The sequence below is a fragment of the Brachycentrus maculatus genome, unplaced genomic scaffold, assembly GCF_059751285.1.
Source record: "Brachycentrus maculatus isolate JH-2025_06_01 unplaced genomic scaffold, ASM5975128v1 h1tg000285l, whole genome shotgun sequence".
NCBI classification, from domain to species: Eukaryota; Metazoa; Arthropoda; class Insecta; order Trichoptera; family Brachycentridae; genus Brachycentrus; species Brachycentrus maculatus.
The window spans coordinates 789,583-813,167 of NW_028281036.1; the positions used below are offsets into that span (position 1 = coordinate 789,583).

The following is a 23,585-nucleotide window of genomic DNA, read 5'->3' on the forward strand; positions in this document are numbered from 1 at the left end:
GTTTTCTTGATCATTACTTACATGAAGGCCAGGTGATCACTCTTGCGCTTCAGGAACCAGTCCAGGGTAATATTAAATAAATATCACAGTGTAAAATCACTAATATTTACTTTCACCCCCCCTGGGAATCGAACCCGGGACCTCCTGCACGGTAGCTAAACACGCTGACCATTACACCACGGAGGCGGACACAAATGCCATTTTTTACTATTAATTAACTATTTAAGTAAAATAGTTAATTAAGAATGACTTTTTTTTTAAAGTTAGTTGAAGTCATATAAAATGGATAGATATTACAAAATGACCCCTTTCATATAAGCTTGATGATGGAACTATTTACCTGGTATGACAATGACAGTAGCCGCTGTTGCTGCCACAAAGGAATAGTCCCAGAACTTCACCCAACACAAGATGGCAATCTCGATCAAGAACAGAAACAGACCTGAAATGTAAATTGTCAGAATTAGTATTTTTGCCCATCAATGTCATAGAGGATTTTTCAGTTTATTTTTGGAAGATCATTTTTTTCTTTGGAAGGTTTTATGCATGGTTATGTTTATTTATTAATATCTCAACATAGATGAAGAACATGTTATTATACAGACCTGAATGATGGAAGTTTAACTTCTGAAACATGTAGTCTATAATAAAACTCAAGTGGTAAAAAACGAAGTGTTTTCCTTAATTATTATAGATGAAGAATAAGTATAGAAGATTTTTTTATTCATAATTGTGGAATTGTGTAATTGGCTTTTTTTTTATTAATGTAATAATAATAATAATAATAAAACCCTTATCCGCACCCCAATGGTGCATAGGGCACTGTGTCTTATAAACGCAGTGTTATCATGATCGTTTTACACATGAAGGAAAGGTGATCAGCCCTCCGCTTCAGGTACCAGTCCATGGTAATATTGAATTAATATTACAGTGGAAAAATTACTTATATTTATTTTTACCCCCCTTGGGAATCGAACCCGGGACCTCCAGAACGGTAGCCGAGCGTGCTGACCATTACACTATGGAGGCGGACAAAATTATTAATGTAACTATTTTTTATTATATACTTTTACCAAATGTAAACCTGTACAATTCCTGAATAAATAATAATTTTAAAAAATGTTGTCACACATACCTACAGTGGAACATAACGCACTTCTTTTTTTAAACGATTTTTTCATCCGCATTTGAGATGTATGAATACACAATTTAATAAATTTATTTAATTTTATTTTTATAAGCCAACCCATGTTTAACCAATGTATACCATATGGACCGTAGTCCATTTGATCTTCACATTCATTTGATTATTCCCTAACAAGGCGAAACAATTGTCACAATATTAATTTTTTATGTGTTTTTGTTGATAAAATACAACTTAGTAGACTCAAAAAATCTGTGTTTGATTCAAAATTAATACATGAATTTAACCAATGTTGTGAAGTGCTTACTTTATACACTGTGTTACATTGAACCATAGTTGAAAACTACTCAAATTTAGTACAAAGATACAAGTAATGTGGTTGTCAATCACTCTCTTACCACTCATTGCCGCGTCGTACACCAGTCCCACACCCTCCCCACTCACCCAGCACGGTGCTGAACGCCCACGCCAGCTCTATGAAGCACCTCACCCCCTAAGCGGCGACTCACTCGGCACGTCATCTTGCTTACCGCGTCGTGCACCAGTCCCACACCTTCCCCACTCACCTAGCACTGTGCTGAACGCCCACGCCAGCTCTATGAAGCCCCTCATCCTCTCGTGCGGCGACTCCCTCAGCACGTCGCCTGCGCTCATCTTGCTGACCGCGTCGATGGTGGGCAGCAGGTACGTGGAGATCATCAGCGCGAATATGTGCACAGCCACCAGCACGGTTGTGCACACGGCGAACATCACAAACAGCCACTCGGGCACGTTCGTGGGCTCGTTGATCTGCAGCTCCACCATCGCTATCATGGCGAAACCTAAAACAACAACAAAATAAAGTTGAAATAGCTTACACTACTCAACCTGTTGGATAAACAATTCGCTCACTCCTTTCAAGAACGTCATAAATCAAAAATCGTCAATTTTCAGTTGTGCATGTTTTCGGAACGCCCAGAAAATGTACTATATCCCAGGAAAAGAGGCATATTTTAAACTTAATATTTACCCGCCACAGGGCAGAAAGTGTTGTTTTTGCATTTTGAAGAAAAGGTATTGTTTAATTATTTTTTTAAATATACTAAATATTTTTCAAATGGAGAAAAAACATTCTGGTTTTACCTAAAAAGATTTGTTGCACAGTAAAAAGTTCAATAGGTGGCTTGATATTTATTTTTAATACATTTTATTATATTTTTAAACTTTAAAAACGTTCTACTGAAAAATCTAGTTTTTTGATTTATGACGTTCTTGAAAGGAGTGAGCAAATTGTTAGCTGGGGCGGAGGTACTAAATCCGCATTAGACCCAATATTTAAAGTTCAAAAACTTTCAAATCTTCAATTTTCAAATAATTATACGCCGATACACTCGTCTTATGAACTATTTTGAAGTTACATGGTCATAGACGTGCGATAACTGTTCATTAAAGAAGCATTGATGCACTTTTGGAATGGAATGGATAAGGTCAGAAGCCAACAAAATATTCAAACGCATACAGCTTTAAATATCAACTATGTTAGCCCATCCACAATACGAGTTTTGCGGAGAAAAACTTTATATTCCTGGCCCAAAAATATTTAACTTACAACATTTTGAGTGTGTCCAAATACTTGTTCACAAAATCTGGATTATCTCCAATTACAGGATTTATTTTCAAATCTATTTTATTTTTATTTGGCCAAATTATAAGCTTAAATAATAAAAATGAAAATGATATTTTCTGGCGTTTCTCATGTGTGTGATTATAATACAGGATTCGGACCTCACATACTTATAAAAGAGTTTCTGCTCAATAAAAAGCTTCTTTTCATCTCACCAATAGATGTCTCTAGTGAAGTTCTAGTGATTCAAGAGCAATGTTTCAAAATTGGTTTATATATATGTATATAGAACTTCCAAGAATTTGAGTAGTGTGGTTGTCAATAATGGGTAGAATTGGTGAATGTTACACGTGTGTAAAGTGATCACTTAAACCAGCCTATGACGGTCGTCAGCCCCATAAATGCCCAGACTTCCATATTCTTCTTCATCTTTGATGAGATGTTAAAAAATAATATTTAAACCATTAAAAATTTCACGAGTCCTCATGTCTTTAAGAATAGTGTCCATCGATGGCTGCTCCGCTTTGATAGGGACAAGGTGGAATCAGATTTGATTGGAGTCCGGGTTTAGTGCTTGTGGCTATTTTGGGTTCCGTTTTAGAATGAAGATTCATATTGTTTTTTTACTTTCATACTTAAAATATCAGGAATAAAATAACTAGTCAAGTATTTTTTTTTATAAAAATTGGAAATGTTGCATCTCCTAGTATGAAAAATAATTCAGCAAGAATCTTACATGCATTTTATAGGTTAACCCTTTCTACTCTGGCCATTTTTTCTCATAACTGATCAGCTACTCTGATCAAAAAAATGCGACGTTTTTCTACCATTAAATTAAATATTTTGGTTCCCTAATTTTTGGTTGTCTGGCAATTCTGACCATGTTAATTAAGATTAACTGTATTTATCTGAAATATTTTGTGGTAGAATATACTTGGGTGTTATAGAAATCAGTTATTAAAGTTATACCTGCGCCGGGCCAGACATTGTGGCCCACGGAGCTGCCTACTAGAATCATACGGGCCAGAATGTCTGGCCTACAGAGTGGTAAGAGTTAAAAATTAAATTCACGAATTTGCCAATAATTCTGTTACCTTTGAACACTTATTAGCTCCAAACGCTGTACATATATTATGTTTTATAATTTGTAATATTTGGTCAGGTGTGTCTTATTATGGAATGCAATTTTAAGTGGCTATTTTTGTTAATATTTTTGTTTAATTTTCGTCAGCTTGAGACAATTCAAACAATTTGAATGATTTGCTGGAATTTAAGTACAATTTACATGTAACGAGCATTTTTAAAATCGTTGAAGTGATTATTCGGTATTAGCTTCCTCGGGCCCCTTCTAAATTTAAGCAGATCTTCCAAGAAGTCAATATCGCTGGCTTTGCCAATAAAATCAGTGACTTCCAGAACACCTGTATGACAATGAACTCTCAGAGAAAGCTGGAGAATGGTACTCGTAACATAGGAACAGTTGGAGAGCACTTCGCTCACTCCTTTCAAGAACGTCATAAATCAAAAATCGTAAATTTTCAGTTGCGCATGTTTTCAGAATACCTAGAAAATGTAATATATCGCAGCAAAACCGGCATATTTTTAACTTAATATTTACCTGCTACAGGGCAGAAAAAGTTGTTTTTGCATTTTGAAGAAAATGCATTGTTTAATTTTTTATTTACAAAAACTAAATGTTTTTCAAATGGAGAAAAAACCTTCAGGTTTTACCTAAAAAGATCAGATACACAGTAAAAAGTTCAATAAGTGGCTTGATATTTATTTTTGATAGATTGTATTATATTTTACAACTTTAAAAACGTTCTCCTGAAAAATCAAGTTTTTTGATTTATGACGTTCTTGAAAGGAGTGAGCGACTTGTCTAGAGACAATAATACATTTTTGACATCTCAACATAGATGAAGACGAATATGTAAGTCCGGAAAGTATTTTAGATGCATGTGAAGCAAGAAACAATTAAAACTTATTTCAGCATGATGACTGTTGTGAACTCAAATCGCTCACTCCTTTCAACAACGTCATATATAAAAAAAACTTGATTTCTTAGGAGATCGTTATTAAATATTATTTTGAGAAATAAAAAGACTTTGTTTTTTGATCCACTCACATTTTTATTAACAACTAACTGGTTTCGGCAACAACCTGTTGCCCTCTTCAGGGTTTAATTTATGCCTGAGGGCAACAGGTTGTTGTCGAAACTAGTTGGTTGTTAATAAAAATCTGAGTGGATAAAAAAACAAAGTCTTTTTATTTCTCAAAATAATATATCAATATGATCCACAAAGCAAATGCTTTCAATATTGAAAACATCGTTTTTAAAGTTTAAAAATATAATACAATGTATTAAAAATAAATATCAAGCCACTTATTAAACTTTTTACTGTGCAACAGATCTTTTTAGGTATAACCTGAATGTATTTTCTCCATTTGAAAAATATTTAGGATATTTAAAAAAATAATTAAACAATACCTTTTCTTCAAAATGCAAAAACAACACTTTCTGCCCTAAAGTGGGTAAATATTAAGTTAAAAATATGCCTCTTTTTCTGGGATATGGTACATTTTCTGGGCATTCCGAAAACATGCACAACTGAAAAATTACGATTTTTGATATATGACGTTGTTGAAAGGAGTTAGTGATATGTACTGCGTCATGAGATTGATAAATTTATTTAGGAGTTGAGTAGTGTGGTTGTCAATGGGTAGTGATCACTTAACCAGCCTATGACAGGTCATAAGCCCTGTGAATACCCAGACTCATACCATATTCTTCTTCATCCATACTACATATATGTAAGTCAATATTCTTCTTCATCTAGACTATATGGAAGTCCAGGTTTTTACAGGTCTTACTTATTCTTCTTCATCTATACTTTATGGAAGTCTGGGGAATTTACAGAGCTTACGACCTGTCATGGCTGATTTAGTGATAGTATAAAAGTTGAAATTATTGACTTTGTTTATTCCCAAAATAGAAGGGTTATGAAGTCGTTAGCAGAGGTCTACATCCAGCAGTGGAGAAGTGAAGAAGAATGATAATAATATAGATAGGTATTTTTATGGAATATTTCGATGACTATTACCTGAAAAGTCAGTAATAAAGATAGGTCTCTTATGTCTCGCGTTTCGATGAGTATTACCTGATAGGAGTTCGCTCGTGGTGGCCGTCGCCTTGAGCTTGGCCCTGGACATGTGCAGGCGGCGCCAGGACAGCCCCTCGGCCGACTGGGGCCCCGGGGGCTCGGGCTCCCCGCTGCCCGCGCCCCCGCACCGACAGCTGCAGTGGCACGAGCGAGACGACGCCCCCGACGGCGTGCCGAGACGGCGGTCCTCTCCGTTCATCTGGTGGAGGAATAATCAGTATTAAAGAATGCTGTCTCTCTTCCGCACAGTTGTGGCGCGCAGTAGTTAGAGTGAAAGAAATTAAAATTCATTCAAACCCTTATCCGCACCCCAATGGTGCATAGGGCACTTCATTATATAAACACAGTGTTATCTTGATCGTTAGCACACGAAGGAAAGGTGATCAGCCCTCCGCTTCAGGTACCAACGCGTCCAGATTAATATTAAATAAATATTAAAGTGAAAAAATCACTTATACTTATTTGACCCCCCTGGGAATCGAATCCGGTACCTCCAGAACGGTAGCCGAGCGTGCTGACCATTACACTACGGAGGCGGACAAAAAGTGAAAGAAATACAATGTACAATACCTTCCTTCGAAGCATACGTTTTTTTTGGGAATTTAACAGAACAGCTGCATCAAGTTATGCACACATACGAGTATTAAAACAAGTTCAGTAGTCCCCTACTTACGCGATTAATTCGTTCCAAAGGTTTTCGTGTATATCGAAACAAAATATTTGTGATTTTTTTTAAATATTTGGATTGTGATAATGCTAGCTTCAAATAATAAAATACATATCGCTCACTCCTTTCAACAACGTCATATATCAAAATTCGTCGATTTTCAGTTGTGCGTGTTTTCGGAATGCTCAGAAAATGTACTATATCCCAGCAAAAGCGACAAATTTTTAACATAATATTCACCCACTACAAGGCAGAAGAAAAGGTATTGTTTTAATAACGCGGTACCTACTTATCTCAACGTCATAGGGTGCTTACTGTACTTGCACTGTTTCAATTACAAAATTCCACATTTGTAACTAACCCATGATTGACAACCACATTACTTAAATTTTGGAAGTCATACATGTATGATTAATCTCAAGACGTTCCATGATTGATTTCACAACAGCCATCTATGATTGGATTTAGAAAGCTTTCACTTAGCAGGGGACAATATCGCCTGCTTTAGGAATCGCTGCTCTAAATGTTCGGCTTCACGATTAAAATGTTTGTTGTATTAAAATGATCCTAATCGTAATTCTGCCGAATAAATTGATGCTTTAAACTGTTGATCACATCCTCAATTTATATAATAACAAATGTTATAACGATTTCCCTAAATAGTTTGTTATTCGCGATTACGCACCGAAAACAAAATTGTCATATACTTACCCAAAACCTACAACAATGTGTTGTCCTTCATTTATCAGTTACATGCTTATATCGTATATTATATTTCATTTTTTATTTAAATCAGTATACACTTTAGTTTATTTTAATTTTATTACTCGGAAACTGTACAGCTTACATATAGAAAAAGATATAAAACAATAGTTACATTACCAATAATAAACATTACATTACATTAATAAAAAATAGTTACGTTAAAAAAAAGCCAATTAAACAATTCCACATTTATGTTATAAAACTATTAAAAATCATTCAGAGATTAAACAAAAAACAAAAAAAGGGTATTGTATAAAAAAATATATTTAGCAGGAAGGAGAAGGAAAGGAGAGGAATTAATAAGGGTGGTTAAAGGATTTTTTTTTCTCGGTAAGAAGTTTAAAAATATATTTATAAATATACATACAAACATATACATACGCATACATACACACACATATATATGTATATATATATATATATATATATATATATATATATATATATATATATATATATATATATATATATATATATACATATACATACATATACATATTCATTACATATACAGAAAAAAAGGCTCATAAACCATATTTTCATTAATATTTTTGCGATTTTTGAAAACATAGTACCTACTTGGAATGATATTATGAAAACGCTTCGTTAAGTTAACTTGCATTTGACATTATTTATCTACTACCTTCGACCCCTCCCATGACCATCAACATTTTAAGGTTTTTATAGTTTCTCCTGGGGATGTCGCTCACTCCTTTCCAGAACGTCATAAATCAAAAATCGTCAATTTTCAGTTGTGCATGTTTTCGGAATGCCCAGAAAATGTACTATATCCCAGCAAAAGAGGCATATTTTTCACTTAATATTTACCCGCTACAGGGCAGAAACTGTTGTTTTTGCATTTTGAAGAAAAGGTATTGTTTAATTATTTTTTTTAATTGACTAAATATTTTTCAAATGGAGAAAAAACATTCTGGTTTTGCCTAAAAGGATCTATTGCACAGTAAAAAGCGTAAAATAAAATAGAAATTAGAAAACTTGTCCAGCATCGACTGACCTTCGAGCCGGGGTACACAGTCTCCGTGCTCACGGTGTCCTTGAGCATGAGGCAGTCCAGGCTGCTGGTGGGGCTGTCCGGGAAGCCGACGTAGGGCCGCCGGCGCGCGCGCGCCGCCGAGGTCAGGTAGCCCGTGTGCGGCGGCGGCTCCGCCCACGGCTGGCCGCCGCGGCCCGTGTAGAAGGGGCGCGGCGGGGCGCGCGCCAGCAGCAGCTCCGAGGAGCGGTGCAGCAGCGGGCGCGGGCGGCGCGCCGGCGGGCCCGCCTGCGTGCCCTGCGACACGCGCGCCGGCCGCGCGGCCTCCGGCGGCCCGGGGGGCTCGGCCTCCGGGGCAACCCCGCTCTCTAACATCTGCGAATTGACAAAAAACAAACTTTTAAGTGCTGAAATTCGATATGTCGACCCTGGCATACTGTCTCGGCCTGGCGAAACTGGCAGTTGTGGCGCGCAGTAGTTAGAGTGAAATAAATAAAATACATATGTTGGGTAAATGTAAATGTCCGCCTCCGTAGTGTAATGGTCAGCATGCCCGGCTACCGTACTGGATGTCAAATAAATAAAAGTTTTTTTTTAAAGTATTTGGACACACTCAAAATGTTGTGTATGAATTTGTTTTTATGTACCTACCTATTTTAAATCTAAACTAACATCACTAATAAAACTTACCCCACTCAAATAAAAAATAGCCCGAAACAGACTAGAACACTCTAGAAGGGTGAAAAGCCATCAAAGAAGTAGTAAAGGAAAAAAATCTCCTCTTAGGCTTGGGTAGGCTAATTAGTGATGTTCTTGAAAATTTTCATGGAAATGGCCTCTAGTTTCCTCGATTGAAGTAATTGTAGACAATTTAGTAATTCCTCGTGTATCGCAGATAATTGCCTTAATCTTCGGCATGCGCGCAATGTGAGCGCATTTGCATACACGTACTCGTATGCACCGGCAAAGCGATAAATTCTAACGTATATACCTAATTATTTCAAGAATGTGTGTTATTGAATTTTCTCAAAATCCAGGTAACATTTCGCTCACTCCTTTCAACAACATCATATATATGTATTAAAAAAAAAAGATTTTTCAGGAGATCGTTTTTAAGTTAAAAATATAATAAAACGTATCCAAAATAAATATCAAGCCACTTATTGAACTTTTTACTGTGGAACGGATCTTTTTAGGTAAAATCTGAATGTTTTTTCTCCATTTAAAAAATATTTAGTATATTTAAAAAATAATTAAACAATACCTTTTCTTCAAAATGCAAAAACAACACTTTCTGCCCTGTAGCGGGTAAATATTACGTTTAAAATATGCCGCTTTTGCTGGGATATAGTACATTTTCTGGGCATTTCGAAAACACGCACAACTGAAATTTGACGATTTTTGATATATGACGTTGTTAAAAGGAGTGAGCGTTTTGACGTTTAAACATTTTGCTTAAAACACTGTTAATGTATTGAAAAAATAAGGTTAACATCGTAATAAATATATGGTTTTGAAAAGAAAGAGTTTTTTAAACGAATAATAAATTGAATGCAAGTGAAACATAGAGCTGGCAAAAAAAAGATGAGAGTAGACTGATTATACAGTAGAAATGCAATCTCTCAGACGAATGTGCGGCAAAACAATGCATGATAGTCTGGGCATTTACGGGGCTGATGACTGTCATAGGCTGGTTTAAGTGATCACTTTTCACACGTGCAACATTCATCGATTCTACCCATTATTGACAACCACACTACTCAAATTCTTGGAAGTTCTATATATATGAACCAATTTCGAAACATTGTTCTTGAATCACTAGAACTTCACTAGAGACATCTATACGTGAGATGAAAAGAAGCTTTTTATTGAGCAGAAACTCTTATATTAGTATGTGAGGTCCGAATCCTGAATTATAATCACATACATGCGAAACGCCAGAAAATATCGTTTTCGTTTTTATTATTTTAGCTTATAACATCCATATTCTTCTTCATCTTTAATGAGATGTCAAAAAATAACACACTCAAAATGTTGTAAAAAAATATATGTAAAAAAATCTTTATTTTTTTAAATAAAAATTTTCGCTTGAAAATTATGAATCATAACGATGAATTGAAGGTTAATTTTTAAACGGATGTGTTCTTATTTTTTTAAAATACACTTGTGTGTTATTTGCACATATTATTATAATATAATATAATAATTAAAATAAGTAAATTACCTTCGTATTGTGATTCAAATCTATGTGGCACATGTATCCGAAACCATTTCTAAAGTCCAGAGTTTCGAATTCGTCATTGTTTTTCATTATAATCTGCTTCTAATACTCGTATAATATTATAATTCAACACAAATGGCACATTTTTGGCTCGTCGTGTACGCTATACTATCCACACGCTCAGCTGTTTACCATATTCTGCATAAGTAATTAATATTTATTACTTTGGAGACAATTTTCACGAATAATACACTCGTCTCCCCATTTGCACGATATATATATATATATATATATATATATATATATATATATATATATATATATATATATATATATATATATATATATATATATATATATATGTATATATATATATATATATATATATATATATATATATATATATATATATATATAAATATATATATATATATATATAAATATATATATATATATATATATATATATATATATATATATATATATATATATATATGTATATATATATATATATATATATATATATATATACATATACATATATATATATATATATATATATATATACATATACATATACATATTTATCCGCCACCATGGTGTAATGGTTAGCGTGTTAAGCTACCGTGCTTGAGGTCCCTGGTTCGATTCCCAGGGTGGTGATGGTAAATATTTGTGATTTTACTTACTAATATTTATTAAATATTACCCTGGACTGGTGCCTGAATCGCAGGAGTGATCACCATGCTTTCATGTAAGTAATGATAAAGATAACACTGCGTCAATACGATGCAGTGCCCTGTGCACCATTGGGTGCGGATTAGGATTGGATGTATATATGTATATATGTATATATGTATATATATATATATATATATATATATATATATATATATATATATATATATATGTATATATATATATATATATATATATATATATATATATATATATATATATATATATATATATATATATATATATATATATATATATATATATATATATATATATATATATATATATATATATATATATATATATATATATATATATATATATATATATATATATATATATATATATATATATATATATATATATATATATTTAATTTATTGTTTCGGCATTAACTTTGTGGTAAGACATGTTACAATAATTAAAGAAAACACTTCGTTTTTTACCACTTGAGTTTAATTATAGACTACATGTTTCAGAAGCTAAACTTCCATCATTCAGGTCTGTATAATAACTAAAATATAAAATATAAAATTGTTCTATAAATAAGGATAGGGGGAAAGTAAGGGGAAGGGGTTAGTCAAGGAACGGAGTTTGAAAACAAAGGAAAAATTGAAAGCAATGGCGAAGAATTTTGAAACAATATATTATTTAATAAATTATTATTAGATTTCAGGTTTTTTTGTATTTCTAAATTTTCAAGATAATTCATAATTTGGCCTTTATATGGAACAAGGTGTAATATATTGGCCAAACTGCGAGAAATTTAAAGATTAGAATCAAAGAACATCAAAGCGGTCTTGTTAGTAATTATTTTTCGGAATTTGCAAATCATATAATAGATACTAATCACTCATTTCACTCCCATAAATTAAAATTATTACACCTTGTTCCATATAAAGGCCAAATTATGAATTATCTTGAAAATTTAGAAATACAAAAAAACCTGAATTCTAATAATAATTTATTAAATAATATATTGTTTCAAAATTCTTCGCCATTGCTTTCAATTTTTCCTTTGTTTTCAAACTCCGTTCCTTGACTAACCCCTTCCCCTTACTTTCCCCCTATCCTTATTTATAGAACAATTTTATATTTTATATTTTAGTTATTATACAGACCTGAATGATGGAAGTTTAGCTTCTGAAACATGTAGTCTATAATTAAACTCAAGTGGTAAAAAACGAAGTGTTTTCTTTAATTATTATATATATTTATATATATGTTTAATAAATGTTAGACTTATTTTGCCTATTTTGAAATCGTATAAAAGGGGAGTTTAGTGTATGTGTGTCGAAATATATGTACACAAACAAATACATACAAGGTTTAACTTAGAGGGTTTGTAACTAAGAATATAGGTACATACATACATATATAACGGATATCTCAAGGAGACGAGCGTCAATCAATCGAACGGGTAGAAATACCTTTCCCGTCCTAAGTGTATTAAATTGTTTTAAATTTTCTAGCCCCTAATTATTCAGCCATGCAGTTTTAAATGCTGAAATAACCGTAAATTATAAAGCGCCCTTCAGCCGATTTTTCACGAAAACGGCGCTATTTAAATTATCCATTGAATAAATAAGTAAATCTGTTTTTTTTAATTGAATATAAGGATCTAACACTATAGTCTTAAACTTCGAAAAATTCACAAGTATTGAAGCAATATTACGATGTATGTACAGTACTCGCGAAATGCACTTTTCACTGAAAACTTTTGGAGCGATTTAGTTACGGAACGCAGGATGACACCAGCTATACACAGGTGACAAACCGACACTGGACAGTTTTCAGCATGTATTGCTTCTCGCAGATGTTCTTGCGATTGTCAGATTATTCGCCATAGGGCCGGATTTGGAAATAAATATCTCGAATAAAATGGGTGTTCTGTTAAATTTCCGATAAATTATCAAATGGATAATAAAAATTATATAAATAAAGAAATTCGATGGTTGTATGTAATGTATATAATCTAATAATAATAAAAAAAAATAGATATAAAAAATTGTATTGACATGTAAGTATTTCGGCACAGGCCACGCCTCAAGAGCCGTAATACATATAGTTTAAAAAATGCATGTACCTATCTATGAAAATAAATAAATAAAATAAAAATAAGTATAAATAAAGAAATAAGTTGATTTTTACCAAATATATGCAACTGCGTTTTCAACAACACATCCTAGTGAGGAGCCACACGTGTTAACTCGCATATTTAAATTTTTTTTTGGAATGAGTTTTTTTTAGAATACACATACTCAATAATATAATATTGAAAAAAATATATCATTTTTCTAAACTCCTTACTTCTTTTCAAACCATATATTTATTTAGAATAAAAACTAATTTTTTTAATACGAAAACGGTGTTTTTAGCAATAAATAAAATTACGTTAAATGTTACCTGGGTTTAAAGAAAATTATGTTACGGGCTATTGAGTATGCCGCCTTAAGGCCCACAATATACGATAAATCCCTAGTGAATTTTCTTTAAACTGGGGCCCTGTTTACCCCGCGGGGTAACATTTGACGTCATTGACTTTTTTGCTTAAAACGCCGTTTTTGCATTGAAAAATATAAGTTTTTCTTCGAAATAAATATTTTTTAAATAAAAGAGTTATTGAAAGGTAAGGAGTTAGCAAAAAATTATATATATTTTTTCAATATACATTCTAAAAAAAGACAAATTCTATTATAAATATATTTTTTTAATTGCACGCAGTCCACATGTGCGGCTCCTTGCACGCCCGGTCGCTTACTGAATTGGATCAACTCGTAAACAACCGAAAAATCAATTTATTTTTGTATGGATTTTTCGTTACAAGGTCAAACTTTGAACAGGATCGCAGAACTGATAATACTACCAAGAACGATCCTAATACACACCGTTCATACTAACAGTTTCATTAGTATTACTTATTAATAATGCCTCAATCTCACACCCCTTCGGGACTTTGAAACGATTACATTTTAAATTGAAATTCTTAACGATGCATTTGAGACGGACTCGTTTCTGGGAATCCCAGACCCCAAAAAGTAATGGCAGAATTGACCCAGACGGGCCTGGCACATCGACTCCGCTGTCGCGTTACAATTTTACACCTCGTGTACGCAAACGTACGAAATGCCGCGCTTTGTGTGCAAGGTGTTACACAAATCGTGGGTAATATATCGCTCACTCCTTTCAAGAACGTCATAAATAAAAAATCGTCAATTTTCAGTTGTGCATGTTTTCGGAATGCCCAGAAAATGTACTATATCCCAGCTAAAGAGGCATATTTTAAACTTGATATCAACCCGCTACAGGGCAAAAAGTGTTGTTTTTGCATTTTGAAGAAAATATATTTTTTAATTATTTTTTTAAACATACTAAATACTTTTCAAATGGAGAAAAAACCTTCAGGTTTTACTTAAAAAGATCTGTTGCACAGTAAAAAGTTCAAAAAGTGGCTGCATATTTATTTTTAATACATTGTATTATATTTTTAAACTTTAAACGTTCTCCTGATAAATCAAGTTTTTTGATTTATGACATTCTTGAAAGGAGTAAGCGATATACATATATATAAATATATATATATATATATATATATATATATATATATATATATATATATATATATATATATATATATATATATATATATATATATATATACATACATACATATATATATATATATATATATATATATATATATATATATATATATATATATATATATATATATATATATATATATATATATATACATATATATATATATATATATATATATATATATATATATATATATATATATATATATATATTGCATATATATAAAGATATATTGTATGTATATAGATAAAGACATGAATGCTGGGAACAAAGTGAATGGTGCACTGAAATCAGCAAATAAAAACCTATCAGCGGAAGCTAAACTGGCAGTGCACAACGGAGTCCTGGTTTCAACTCTAATGTATGGAAGTGAAACATGAAGTTGGCAAACGAAGGATGAAAGTAGACTGAATGCAGTCGAAATGCGATCTCTCAGAAGAATGTGCGACAAAACGATGTATGATAGATGTGCCAATAGTGAAATAAGGAAGAAATGCAAAGCTGAGATAAGCATTATCGATAAAATTAAGAAAGGTGTGTTGAGATGGTCTGGACATGTAGAACGAATGAGTGAGGAAAGAACGGTAAAACAAATTTATGAGGCGAATGTTAGTGGGAAAAGAAGCAGAGGAAGACCGATAAAAACATGGCACGATCAGGTATGCCAAATACTTGAAAGTGGTCAGGTTAGGGAGTCGTAACAATCGGCGGGTATGTATGAGGAGATGCATGAACGTGGAAGAGGCGAAGAATCTTTGCAAGGACAGAGTGGTGTGGCGCTCTATTCTCTCTGCCTACCCCTGCAGGGAAGCGGCGTGATGGTCAGTTAGTTAGTTATTTAGTGTATATATAAATATATATAGGGTCTTTCAAGCGCAAACAAAGTGTGAGTGAGATACCATTGAATTTTTTTATTAATTTGAAAGGCCCATTATTGACTATATCCAATCTCCATCACCAAACTAAAATTGGCGAAGCGCGCGGCACGTTGCCCAAACAGAAAACTTATTTTGATAGAACAATTTTATCATTTGCGCGTGTTGTTGAACATTATATCCATCCATGGTAATTTGCCATAACAGACTGTTAAAATGACGGTCAATTTGACAGATGTAGCATCAACAATATGGCATCAACTTTTAAAGTTCGGAATCTCTTATTGAATGACCCTATAATAGGTCATATGAAAAGTATCCGCAGTTTTTTTCAATTTGTTTCGATCTTTGCAAACTCGATGGTAAAAAATTGGCCGACCAAAGCGCCGCTGAAAATCACCTGGCCAAGTTTTTTGACAATATATATCAACCATATCCGCTCCCTAGGTGGAGCATATGGAGTCCACAAACTGTCTCCAGGCTTTTCTGTCGGCTGCCAGCTCCCTTGCATCCTCCCAAGTCAGATCCGCGTCCCGAAGTTCTGACGAGAACTGCCGACGAATTGTCAGCAGTGGTCGTCCTGGGCGGCGCGAACCTGATGCCTTGTAAAAGAGGCAAGCTTGATAAAGGCTCTCAGGAGGCATGCGGAGTACATGGCCAAGCCAATAATTTCGACAATAAACCACAGAATTTCTACACCGATGGAACTAAGAAACTACCAGAAAAATTATAAAAGGTCACAGATAATAATGATCAGTATGTACATCCCCAAAAAACGTTCATTAGGAATCAATAATTCTTTACCATTTTTTTTCTTCAATAAGTAGAGTATACCAACATCCGGAACATATGTAAGACGGAGGATATCGTGAGATGGGGTCGACAACGAAGGCGATACTGGGATGAACATATAAACAGAAAGTCAGAAGACAGACTTCCACGTATCGCCCTTCAAGGTAACCCTGAAGGATGCAGACCCCCAGGCAGACCTCCGAAAAGATGGAAAGACAGCTGGGAGTCAACATCCCAAGAGCGACATGCGGAGGCACAAAATGATCCCTATGATCTACAAAAAGAAGAAGAAGAAGAAGAGAATAAGAAGATATGTCGCACGTTTTGCAGCATCGTGTACTTGATGACAAAATGGGATAATTAATACGAGGCAATTGTCTCGCCAATTTGTCTCAATTTTTCCCGAGCGGATCGCATTGTGTATTCTCGGATTTGTATTATTCAAAACATAATAATTCTCGGCAGAACAGATGTAAGCCTTCTTTGTTTTTGTTGTTATTCGTCTCGTATGTTTAAAAATGTATATTATCCAAATAAAGTCACTTCATTTCTCGGCAGACCGTCATAAATAATGTGACGTCAATCGGAATATTCTATTTGAAATAGAGATTCTGAGAATTAGGTTATCATTATTCTTCTTCATCTTCTGCTTGGTGTCTTTGGTGGCCTTGTGGCCTTTTTAAAGAAGGATTAGCTTCCTGCGATGTTGATTCGCAGCTGTCAATCCATCTCTTTGGTGTTCTGCCTGGATGTCGTCTACCTTTTGGTTGGCCTTGCCGTGTTATGTGGGGGAGTCTGGATGGTTGCATTCTCCGCACATGCGTACACTATGGAAGTTTCCATACTCCTCACTTTCGCATACCATTGTCTTCTTCGTTGTCTTCCCCACCTAACGACGTCTTGGATCTCGCATATTTCTCTCATCCTGGTGTTCCTTAATCTATCTCGTAGACTTTTGCCAGATATGCTCCTTAGAGTCTTCATCTGTGACACTCTTACTATCATTATTTTTTTCTTATTACTTTTTTGAAAACTCTCGTTATTTTTTTGTTTTTTTTTTTTAAATTCATTTAAATAATTTGTGCTTCGAGTCCTTATATAAACACCGTGTTGAGCCGAAATACTTAATTAATTAATTGTTTTTGCATACCCGTCGATTATTCCGACTCCTAACCTGACCACTTTCAAGTATGTATTTGAAATACGAGTACTTGATCATGCCAAGTTTTTCTCGATCTTCCTCTGCCTTATTTCCAGCTACATTCGCGTCATTAATTTGTTTAATATCTCTGCTTCTATTTCCAACAACATTCACCTCATAAATTTGTTTAACTGTTCTTTCTTCACTCATTCAATTCACATTCCCAACCATCTCAACACACTTTTCGTAATTTTATCGATAATGCTTTCTTTCCTTATATCACTATTTGAACATCTATCATGCATCGTTTCACCGCACATTCGTCTGAGAGATCGCATTTCGATTGCATTCCATCTACTTTCTTTCTTCTTTGGCCAAATCTATGTTTCACTTCCATACATTGCGATTGGCAGTACCAGGGCTTCGTTGTGCACTGCCAGTTTAGCTTCCGCTGCTAGGTTTTTATTTGCTATAACTGATTTTAGTGCACCATTAATCATGTTCCCAGCATTCACTCTCTTTTCTATATCACTATCGAATCTTCCCATCCCTAGAAAACATATCGTAGTCGTACAGGAGAAAGTGACCAAGTGCGTTTTTTTAACATAAACGTGATTATTGACTATTTGATATCTTACTAGCTTAATATTGCCCTGAAAAAATCCCAAGGCGATTTTAAACTTGAAAGTATAATATAGTGACTTATTAAAAATGACTAACTACATTGATGTTTATTTTCTTGCCAAGCAAAAGACTTAAATGGCCCTCCTGGACATTTTACGTTTTATTAGTTGGTCACTTTCTCTTGTACGACTACGATATATGAATATATACATTTTGAATGTGTCCAAATATTTGTTTACGAATCTAGGTTCTTTCACTTAGGAGAAATTTTAACCATTTTTTTACATCTCAACATAGATGAAGAAGAATCTCATGACACAGTATATATTAGTTTACGACAGTCATATGTCTAGTTGATCATATATGTAGGAGTTCCAAAATTTTGAATGGTGTGGTTGTCAATCATGCGTTGAATGGTAAACAGTGCACGTGTGTAAAGTGATTACGTAACAAGCCTATGACACGTCACAAGCCCTGTAAATACCCAGAATTCTATGTACTTCTTCATCTTTGTTAAGATGTCAAAAAAAATACACAAAAAATAAATAACACTGATAAAACGAGTGATTTAGTTGTAAATCAATATTTAGTGAACGAATCCATGTGACATTAACCGAGGTATTTACCCTACTTAATTTTATTTTACACATCGCTCACTCCTTTCAAGAACGTCATAAATAAAAAATCGTCAATTTTCAGTTGAGCATTTTTTCGGAATGCCCAGAAAATGTACTATATCCCAGCAAAAGAGGCATATTTTTAACTTAATATTTACCCGCTACAGGGCAGAAAGTGTTTTTTTACATTTTGAAGAAAAGGTATTATTTTATTATTTTTTTTGAATATACAAAATATTTTTCAAATGGAGAAAATACCTTCAGGTTTTACCTAAAAAGATCTGTTGCACAGTAAAAAGTTCAATAAGTGGATTGATATTTATTTTTAATACATTGTATTATATTTTTAAACTTTAAAAACGTTCTACTGAAAAATCAAGTTTTTTGATTTATGACGTTCTTGAAAGGAGTGAGCGACATGTGGTTCGATTATTAATGTGCTAAATTAAATTATTTGCGTCACATCATTTGACGATTTCAATCCAAGGGTAAGAGATAAAAATCTGCGTCATATGGCAAAAAAAAATCTCTATCCATTGTTAAAAATGTTTGCCTATGGGAAATGAAATGTCATTATCGATGGCCCATAACGAAATTGCCGTTTCCGAAAATGTGAAATAACTCCTAAATATATTTAAATGATCCTTATTTTTTACCCTAATAACCACAAATATGCGAGTCGGTTCGAATCAAACATGGCCAGCTCCATTATCAACGAAAATTGAACTTTATACTGATTTTTCTTTTATGATTCATCTTTTTAATATTATTTTGTAACATCTCATCAAAGATGTAGAAGAACTTGGAATTCTGGCCATTTACGGGGCTGACGACCGTCATAATAAACCCTTTTCCACACCCCAATGGTGCATAGGGCACTGCTTCATATAAACGCAGTGTTATCTTGATCGTTTACACATGAAGGAATGGTGATCAGCCCTCCGCTTTATGTACCAGTCCAGGGTAATATTGAATAAATATTACAGTGAAAAAATAACTTATATTTATTTGACCCCCCCTGGGAATCGAACTCGGGACCTCCAGAATGGTAGCCGAGCGTGCTGACCACTACACTACGGAGGCGGACGACCGTCATAGGTTGGTTTAAGTGATACATTCACCAATTCTACCCAAATGCCCAGACTTCCATATTCTTCTTCATCTTTGATGAGATGTCAAAAAATAATATGTAGATAACTCCTATGACTGGAGAAAATCCAGATTTGTGAACAAGTATTTGGACACACTCAAAATGTTGTAGATCATCTTTTTAAAGTTTTGTTATAACATTTCTTGGTAGAACTGCATTTTTATAATAAAATAACAACTATGTAGTCTTTTCCATATTTTATTTGACCAGTGATTGGGTTTCGTCGTTACCGACATCATAAGACTGGTGGGAGGCTAGACAAAATTTGCTGACGTTGAACTCTTTCAGTACCATAAAATTAAAACTCGTAAAAAACAGGTTTCGAAGCATAATCAATTTTATGATATGTTATCATTAGCATTAGCATAAATTTATAAAAATGAATATGAAAAAACACAAGACTATTGAGGTTTAAACTTTAAACTTTAAACTTTAGATATTATAATAAAACGAAAAACTGACACCGCTATACGTCATCGGGTATGTTATGAGGAGTATCCTATAATGTATCTGCTTTAAAGAGCTATAATAGTAGTAGTATAGTTTTTTTTTAGCATTACACTACCATTTGTGCTATAATTTGAACGGGAGGGGGGGTGGGAGGGTGGACCATAGACATCAACAAATAGAGCCTTCAATAATTTTGCAATGTCACCAATATTGAAATAAGTCCATCGTTTCTGTGACGTCATTCATTACCAAGTTACGAAAACAATGTTTTTACGAAGGCGAATTATCCAAAAGAAAATTATGAATGAAAATATTGATTATATCGGCTCTTATAAATACAAAACGAATCTTATACAATCCTTTATAGGTTGAGTATGTTAAATTAGATATTCCTCCCGTCTGCAAATGATCCATTCCATGTTTTCATGGCCTACGTCAAAACCGGAGTTAGCCGCTTTTGGTTCGTACCATTCGTGTGTTGTCATGGGTCAGTGCACGACGTTACTCGTGACGTCACTCGAACTTCCGAAATCGTTCAGAGTACGTGATTAGTGATCACTATTCCGGCGAGTCCCACACTCAATGACAGTAGTAGATTCTATGTTTTTTTGTGTATAATTTAACTTTAATACAAATTTTCGCTCGTATGAGTGTTTTTTTTTTAAATTTTAATATCATGTTATTTACGTATTTTATTACGTTTTCCTCAAGATTATTATTTTATTACGTTGTCCAAATGGTTTATATGTATTTGGATGTATATATATATATATATATATATATATATATATATATATATATATATATATATATATATATATATATATATATATAAATAATAACGTGGTAATATTTTTCTTTATAAATTGGGTGTAAATAATATGTAAAGTGGGTGTATAATAATAAAATAAACAATGTGTTGCTTTGTAATCAAAGTTTATAATTGAAGTTTATTCTTAATTTATCTTTATAATATGTTTCTATCTATCTATCTGATTCTGACAGTTCAGAATATTATATTTTTTCTATCGGATGTCTTTTGTTTTATTCTGTGCGACGCATGCGACATCTGGTGGTAGAACTGTTTTATGTAGGTACCTACTATTTGTAAGTACTTAATAAAATGTATAGGTAGGTACCTAGGTATTTTATTACATATACATATATATATATATATATATATATATATATATATATATATATATATATATATATATATATATATATATATATATATATATATATATATGTGTACATCTGGGTATGCGTGTGTGTATTTTTTGAAATCTCAACATAGATGAAGAAGAATATGGTATACTGTGTAATACACTCAAAATGTTGTTAAAAGATTATCTGGTCAAATTATAAGCTAAAATAATAAAATGAAAAGGACATTTTCTGGCGTTTCTCATGTATGTAATTATACTCCAGGATTCGGACCTCACATTTTAATAAAATATCACATACAAATAGAAGCTTTTTTATTGAGTTTCTGCTCAATGAAAAAGCTTCTCCATTTCACCAATGGATGTCTCTAGTGAAAATTCTAGTGATTCTTGTACAATATTTCGAAATTGGATTATATATATATATATAGAACTTCCAAGAATTTGAGTATAAGCCTCGTAAATGCTCAGACTTCCATATTCTTCTTTATCTACATACATATGTTGAGATGTCAAAAAATAATATGAAGAATATAGAAGTCTGGGTATTTACAGGTAGGCAGGGAGGATGGAACGCCACACTCTTCTGTCCTGACATACACTCCTCGCCTCCTTCACATCCATACATCTAGTCATACATGCCCTCCGATTACGCAGACTTTTGACACCGCCAGATTTTAGTTTCTGATTGATCTGATCGTGCCAACGGTCGTCCACGTTCTGTTTTCCCTCTCACATTCGCCACATATATTTTATTAGTCATTCTCCCGTTATTCATTCGCTCCACATGTCCATACCACCGCAAAGAACTCTTCCTAATCTTTTCAATTATTTCTCGTTCAGCCTTACATTCCTTTCTTATATCGTCGTTTTAAATTCTGTCATACAATGATTTTCCACACATTCGTCTGAGGGAGCGCATTTCAACAGCGTTCACTCTGCTTTCATCCTTCCTTTGCCAGTTCCATGTTTCGCTTCCATACATTAGTGTCGGTACTAGCACGCCGTTGTGAACCGCTAGCTAGTGATGACATATTATAATAAACTTAAAACTGTGTTTTAAGAAAAGAAAAACAATTACGTATAATTTTACTGGGATTTAGAGAATATTCAGTTGCGACTTAACGAATACTGGGCCTCAAGTATGTACGTGTTTACGTGTGTTTAGTTTCCTACTTGCAAATAGTTAATAAGTGCTGCGATCATTATTTACGGATGGTCGTTATCTTTGTCGCATAATGTCGTGTTCCTGTGTAATGACATTGTCCATTATTCAATTATAATCTCTGGTATGCATACATGGAATGCAACGTGTGCTTTGGAAATTGCAGCAATACTAAAATCACCCTCTCGCTTTGAAATTCACATGCTCAAGGCAGGAAAATCAATAGCCCGAAAATTAATTATCTTTGAACCCAGGTAACATTTAATTTAAATGCATTTTAGGCTTAAAACACCGTTTTTGTATTGAAAAAATATTTTTTTATTTGAAATAAATACATGATTTTAAAAAAACATGTCGCTCACTCCTCTCAAGAACGTCATAAATCAAAAATCGACAATTTTCAGTTGTGCATGTTTTCGGAATGCCCAGAAAACGTACTATATCCCAGCAAAAGAGGCATATTTTTAACTTAATATATACCCGCTACAGGGCAGAAAGTGTTGTTTTTGCATTTTGAAGAAAAGGTATTGTTTAATTATTTTTTCAAATATACTAGTTATTTTTTAAATGGAGAAAAAACCTTCAGGTTTTACCTAAAAAGATCTGTTGCACAGTAAAAAGTTCAATAAGTGGATTGATATTTATTTTTAATACATTGTATTATATTTTTAAACTTTAAAAACGTTCTACTGAAAAATCAAGTTTTTTG

At 33.4% G+C, this 23,585-nt stretch overlaps 2 protein-coding genes across 11 annotated transcripts in view; one reads left to right on the forward strand and one right to left on the reverse strand.

Annotated features, from left to right (window-relative positions):
* The window catches only part of LOC148305120 (uncharacterized), a 62,020-nt gene that overhangs the window by 12,509 nt on the left and 25,926 nt on the right, over positions 1 to 23,585 (forward strand). The window lies entirely within an intron of this gene.
* LOC148305121 (calcium release-activated calcium channel protein 1-like) overlaps positions 1 to 23,585 on the reverse strand; it is a 70,115-nt gene that overhangs the window by 10,518 nt on the left and 36,012 nt on the right. Inside the window, exons 1-6 of one of the 8 annotated variants that reach the window (XM_088267215.1) lie at positions 12,985 to 13,077; positions 10,559 to 10,753; positions 8,359 to 8,709; positions 5,909 to 6,110; positions 1,711 to 1,965; positions 341 to 442 (exon numbers count right to left, since the gene is read on the reverse strand). In XM_088267215.1, coding sequence (XP_088123341.1) covers positions 341 to 442; positions 1,711 to 1,965; positions 5,909 to 6,110; positions 8,359 to 8,709; positions 10,559 to 10,645 — 997 coding nt within the window. In that variant the 5' untranslated portion in view covers positions 10,646 to 10,753; positions 12,985 to 13,077. Of the gene's footprint in view, positions 1 to 340; positions 443 to 1,710; positions 1,966 to 5,908; positions 6,111 to 8,358; positions 8,710 to 10,558; positions 10,754 to 12,414; positions 13,078 to 23,585 lie in introns of those variants that run through there. The other 7 variants (XM_088267210.1, XM_088267214.1, XM_088267212.1 and 4 more) reach the window with 7 other exon arrangements.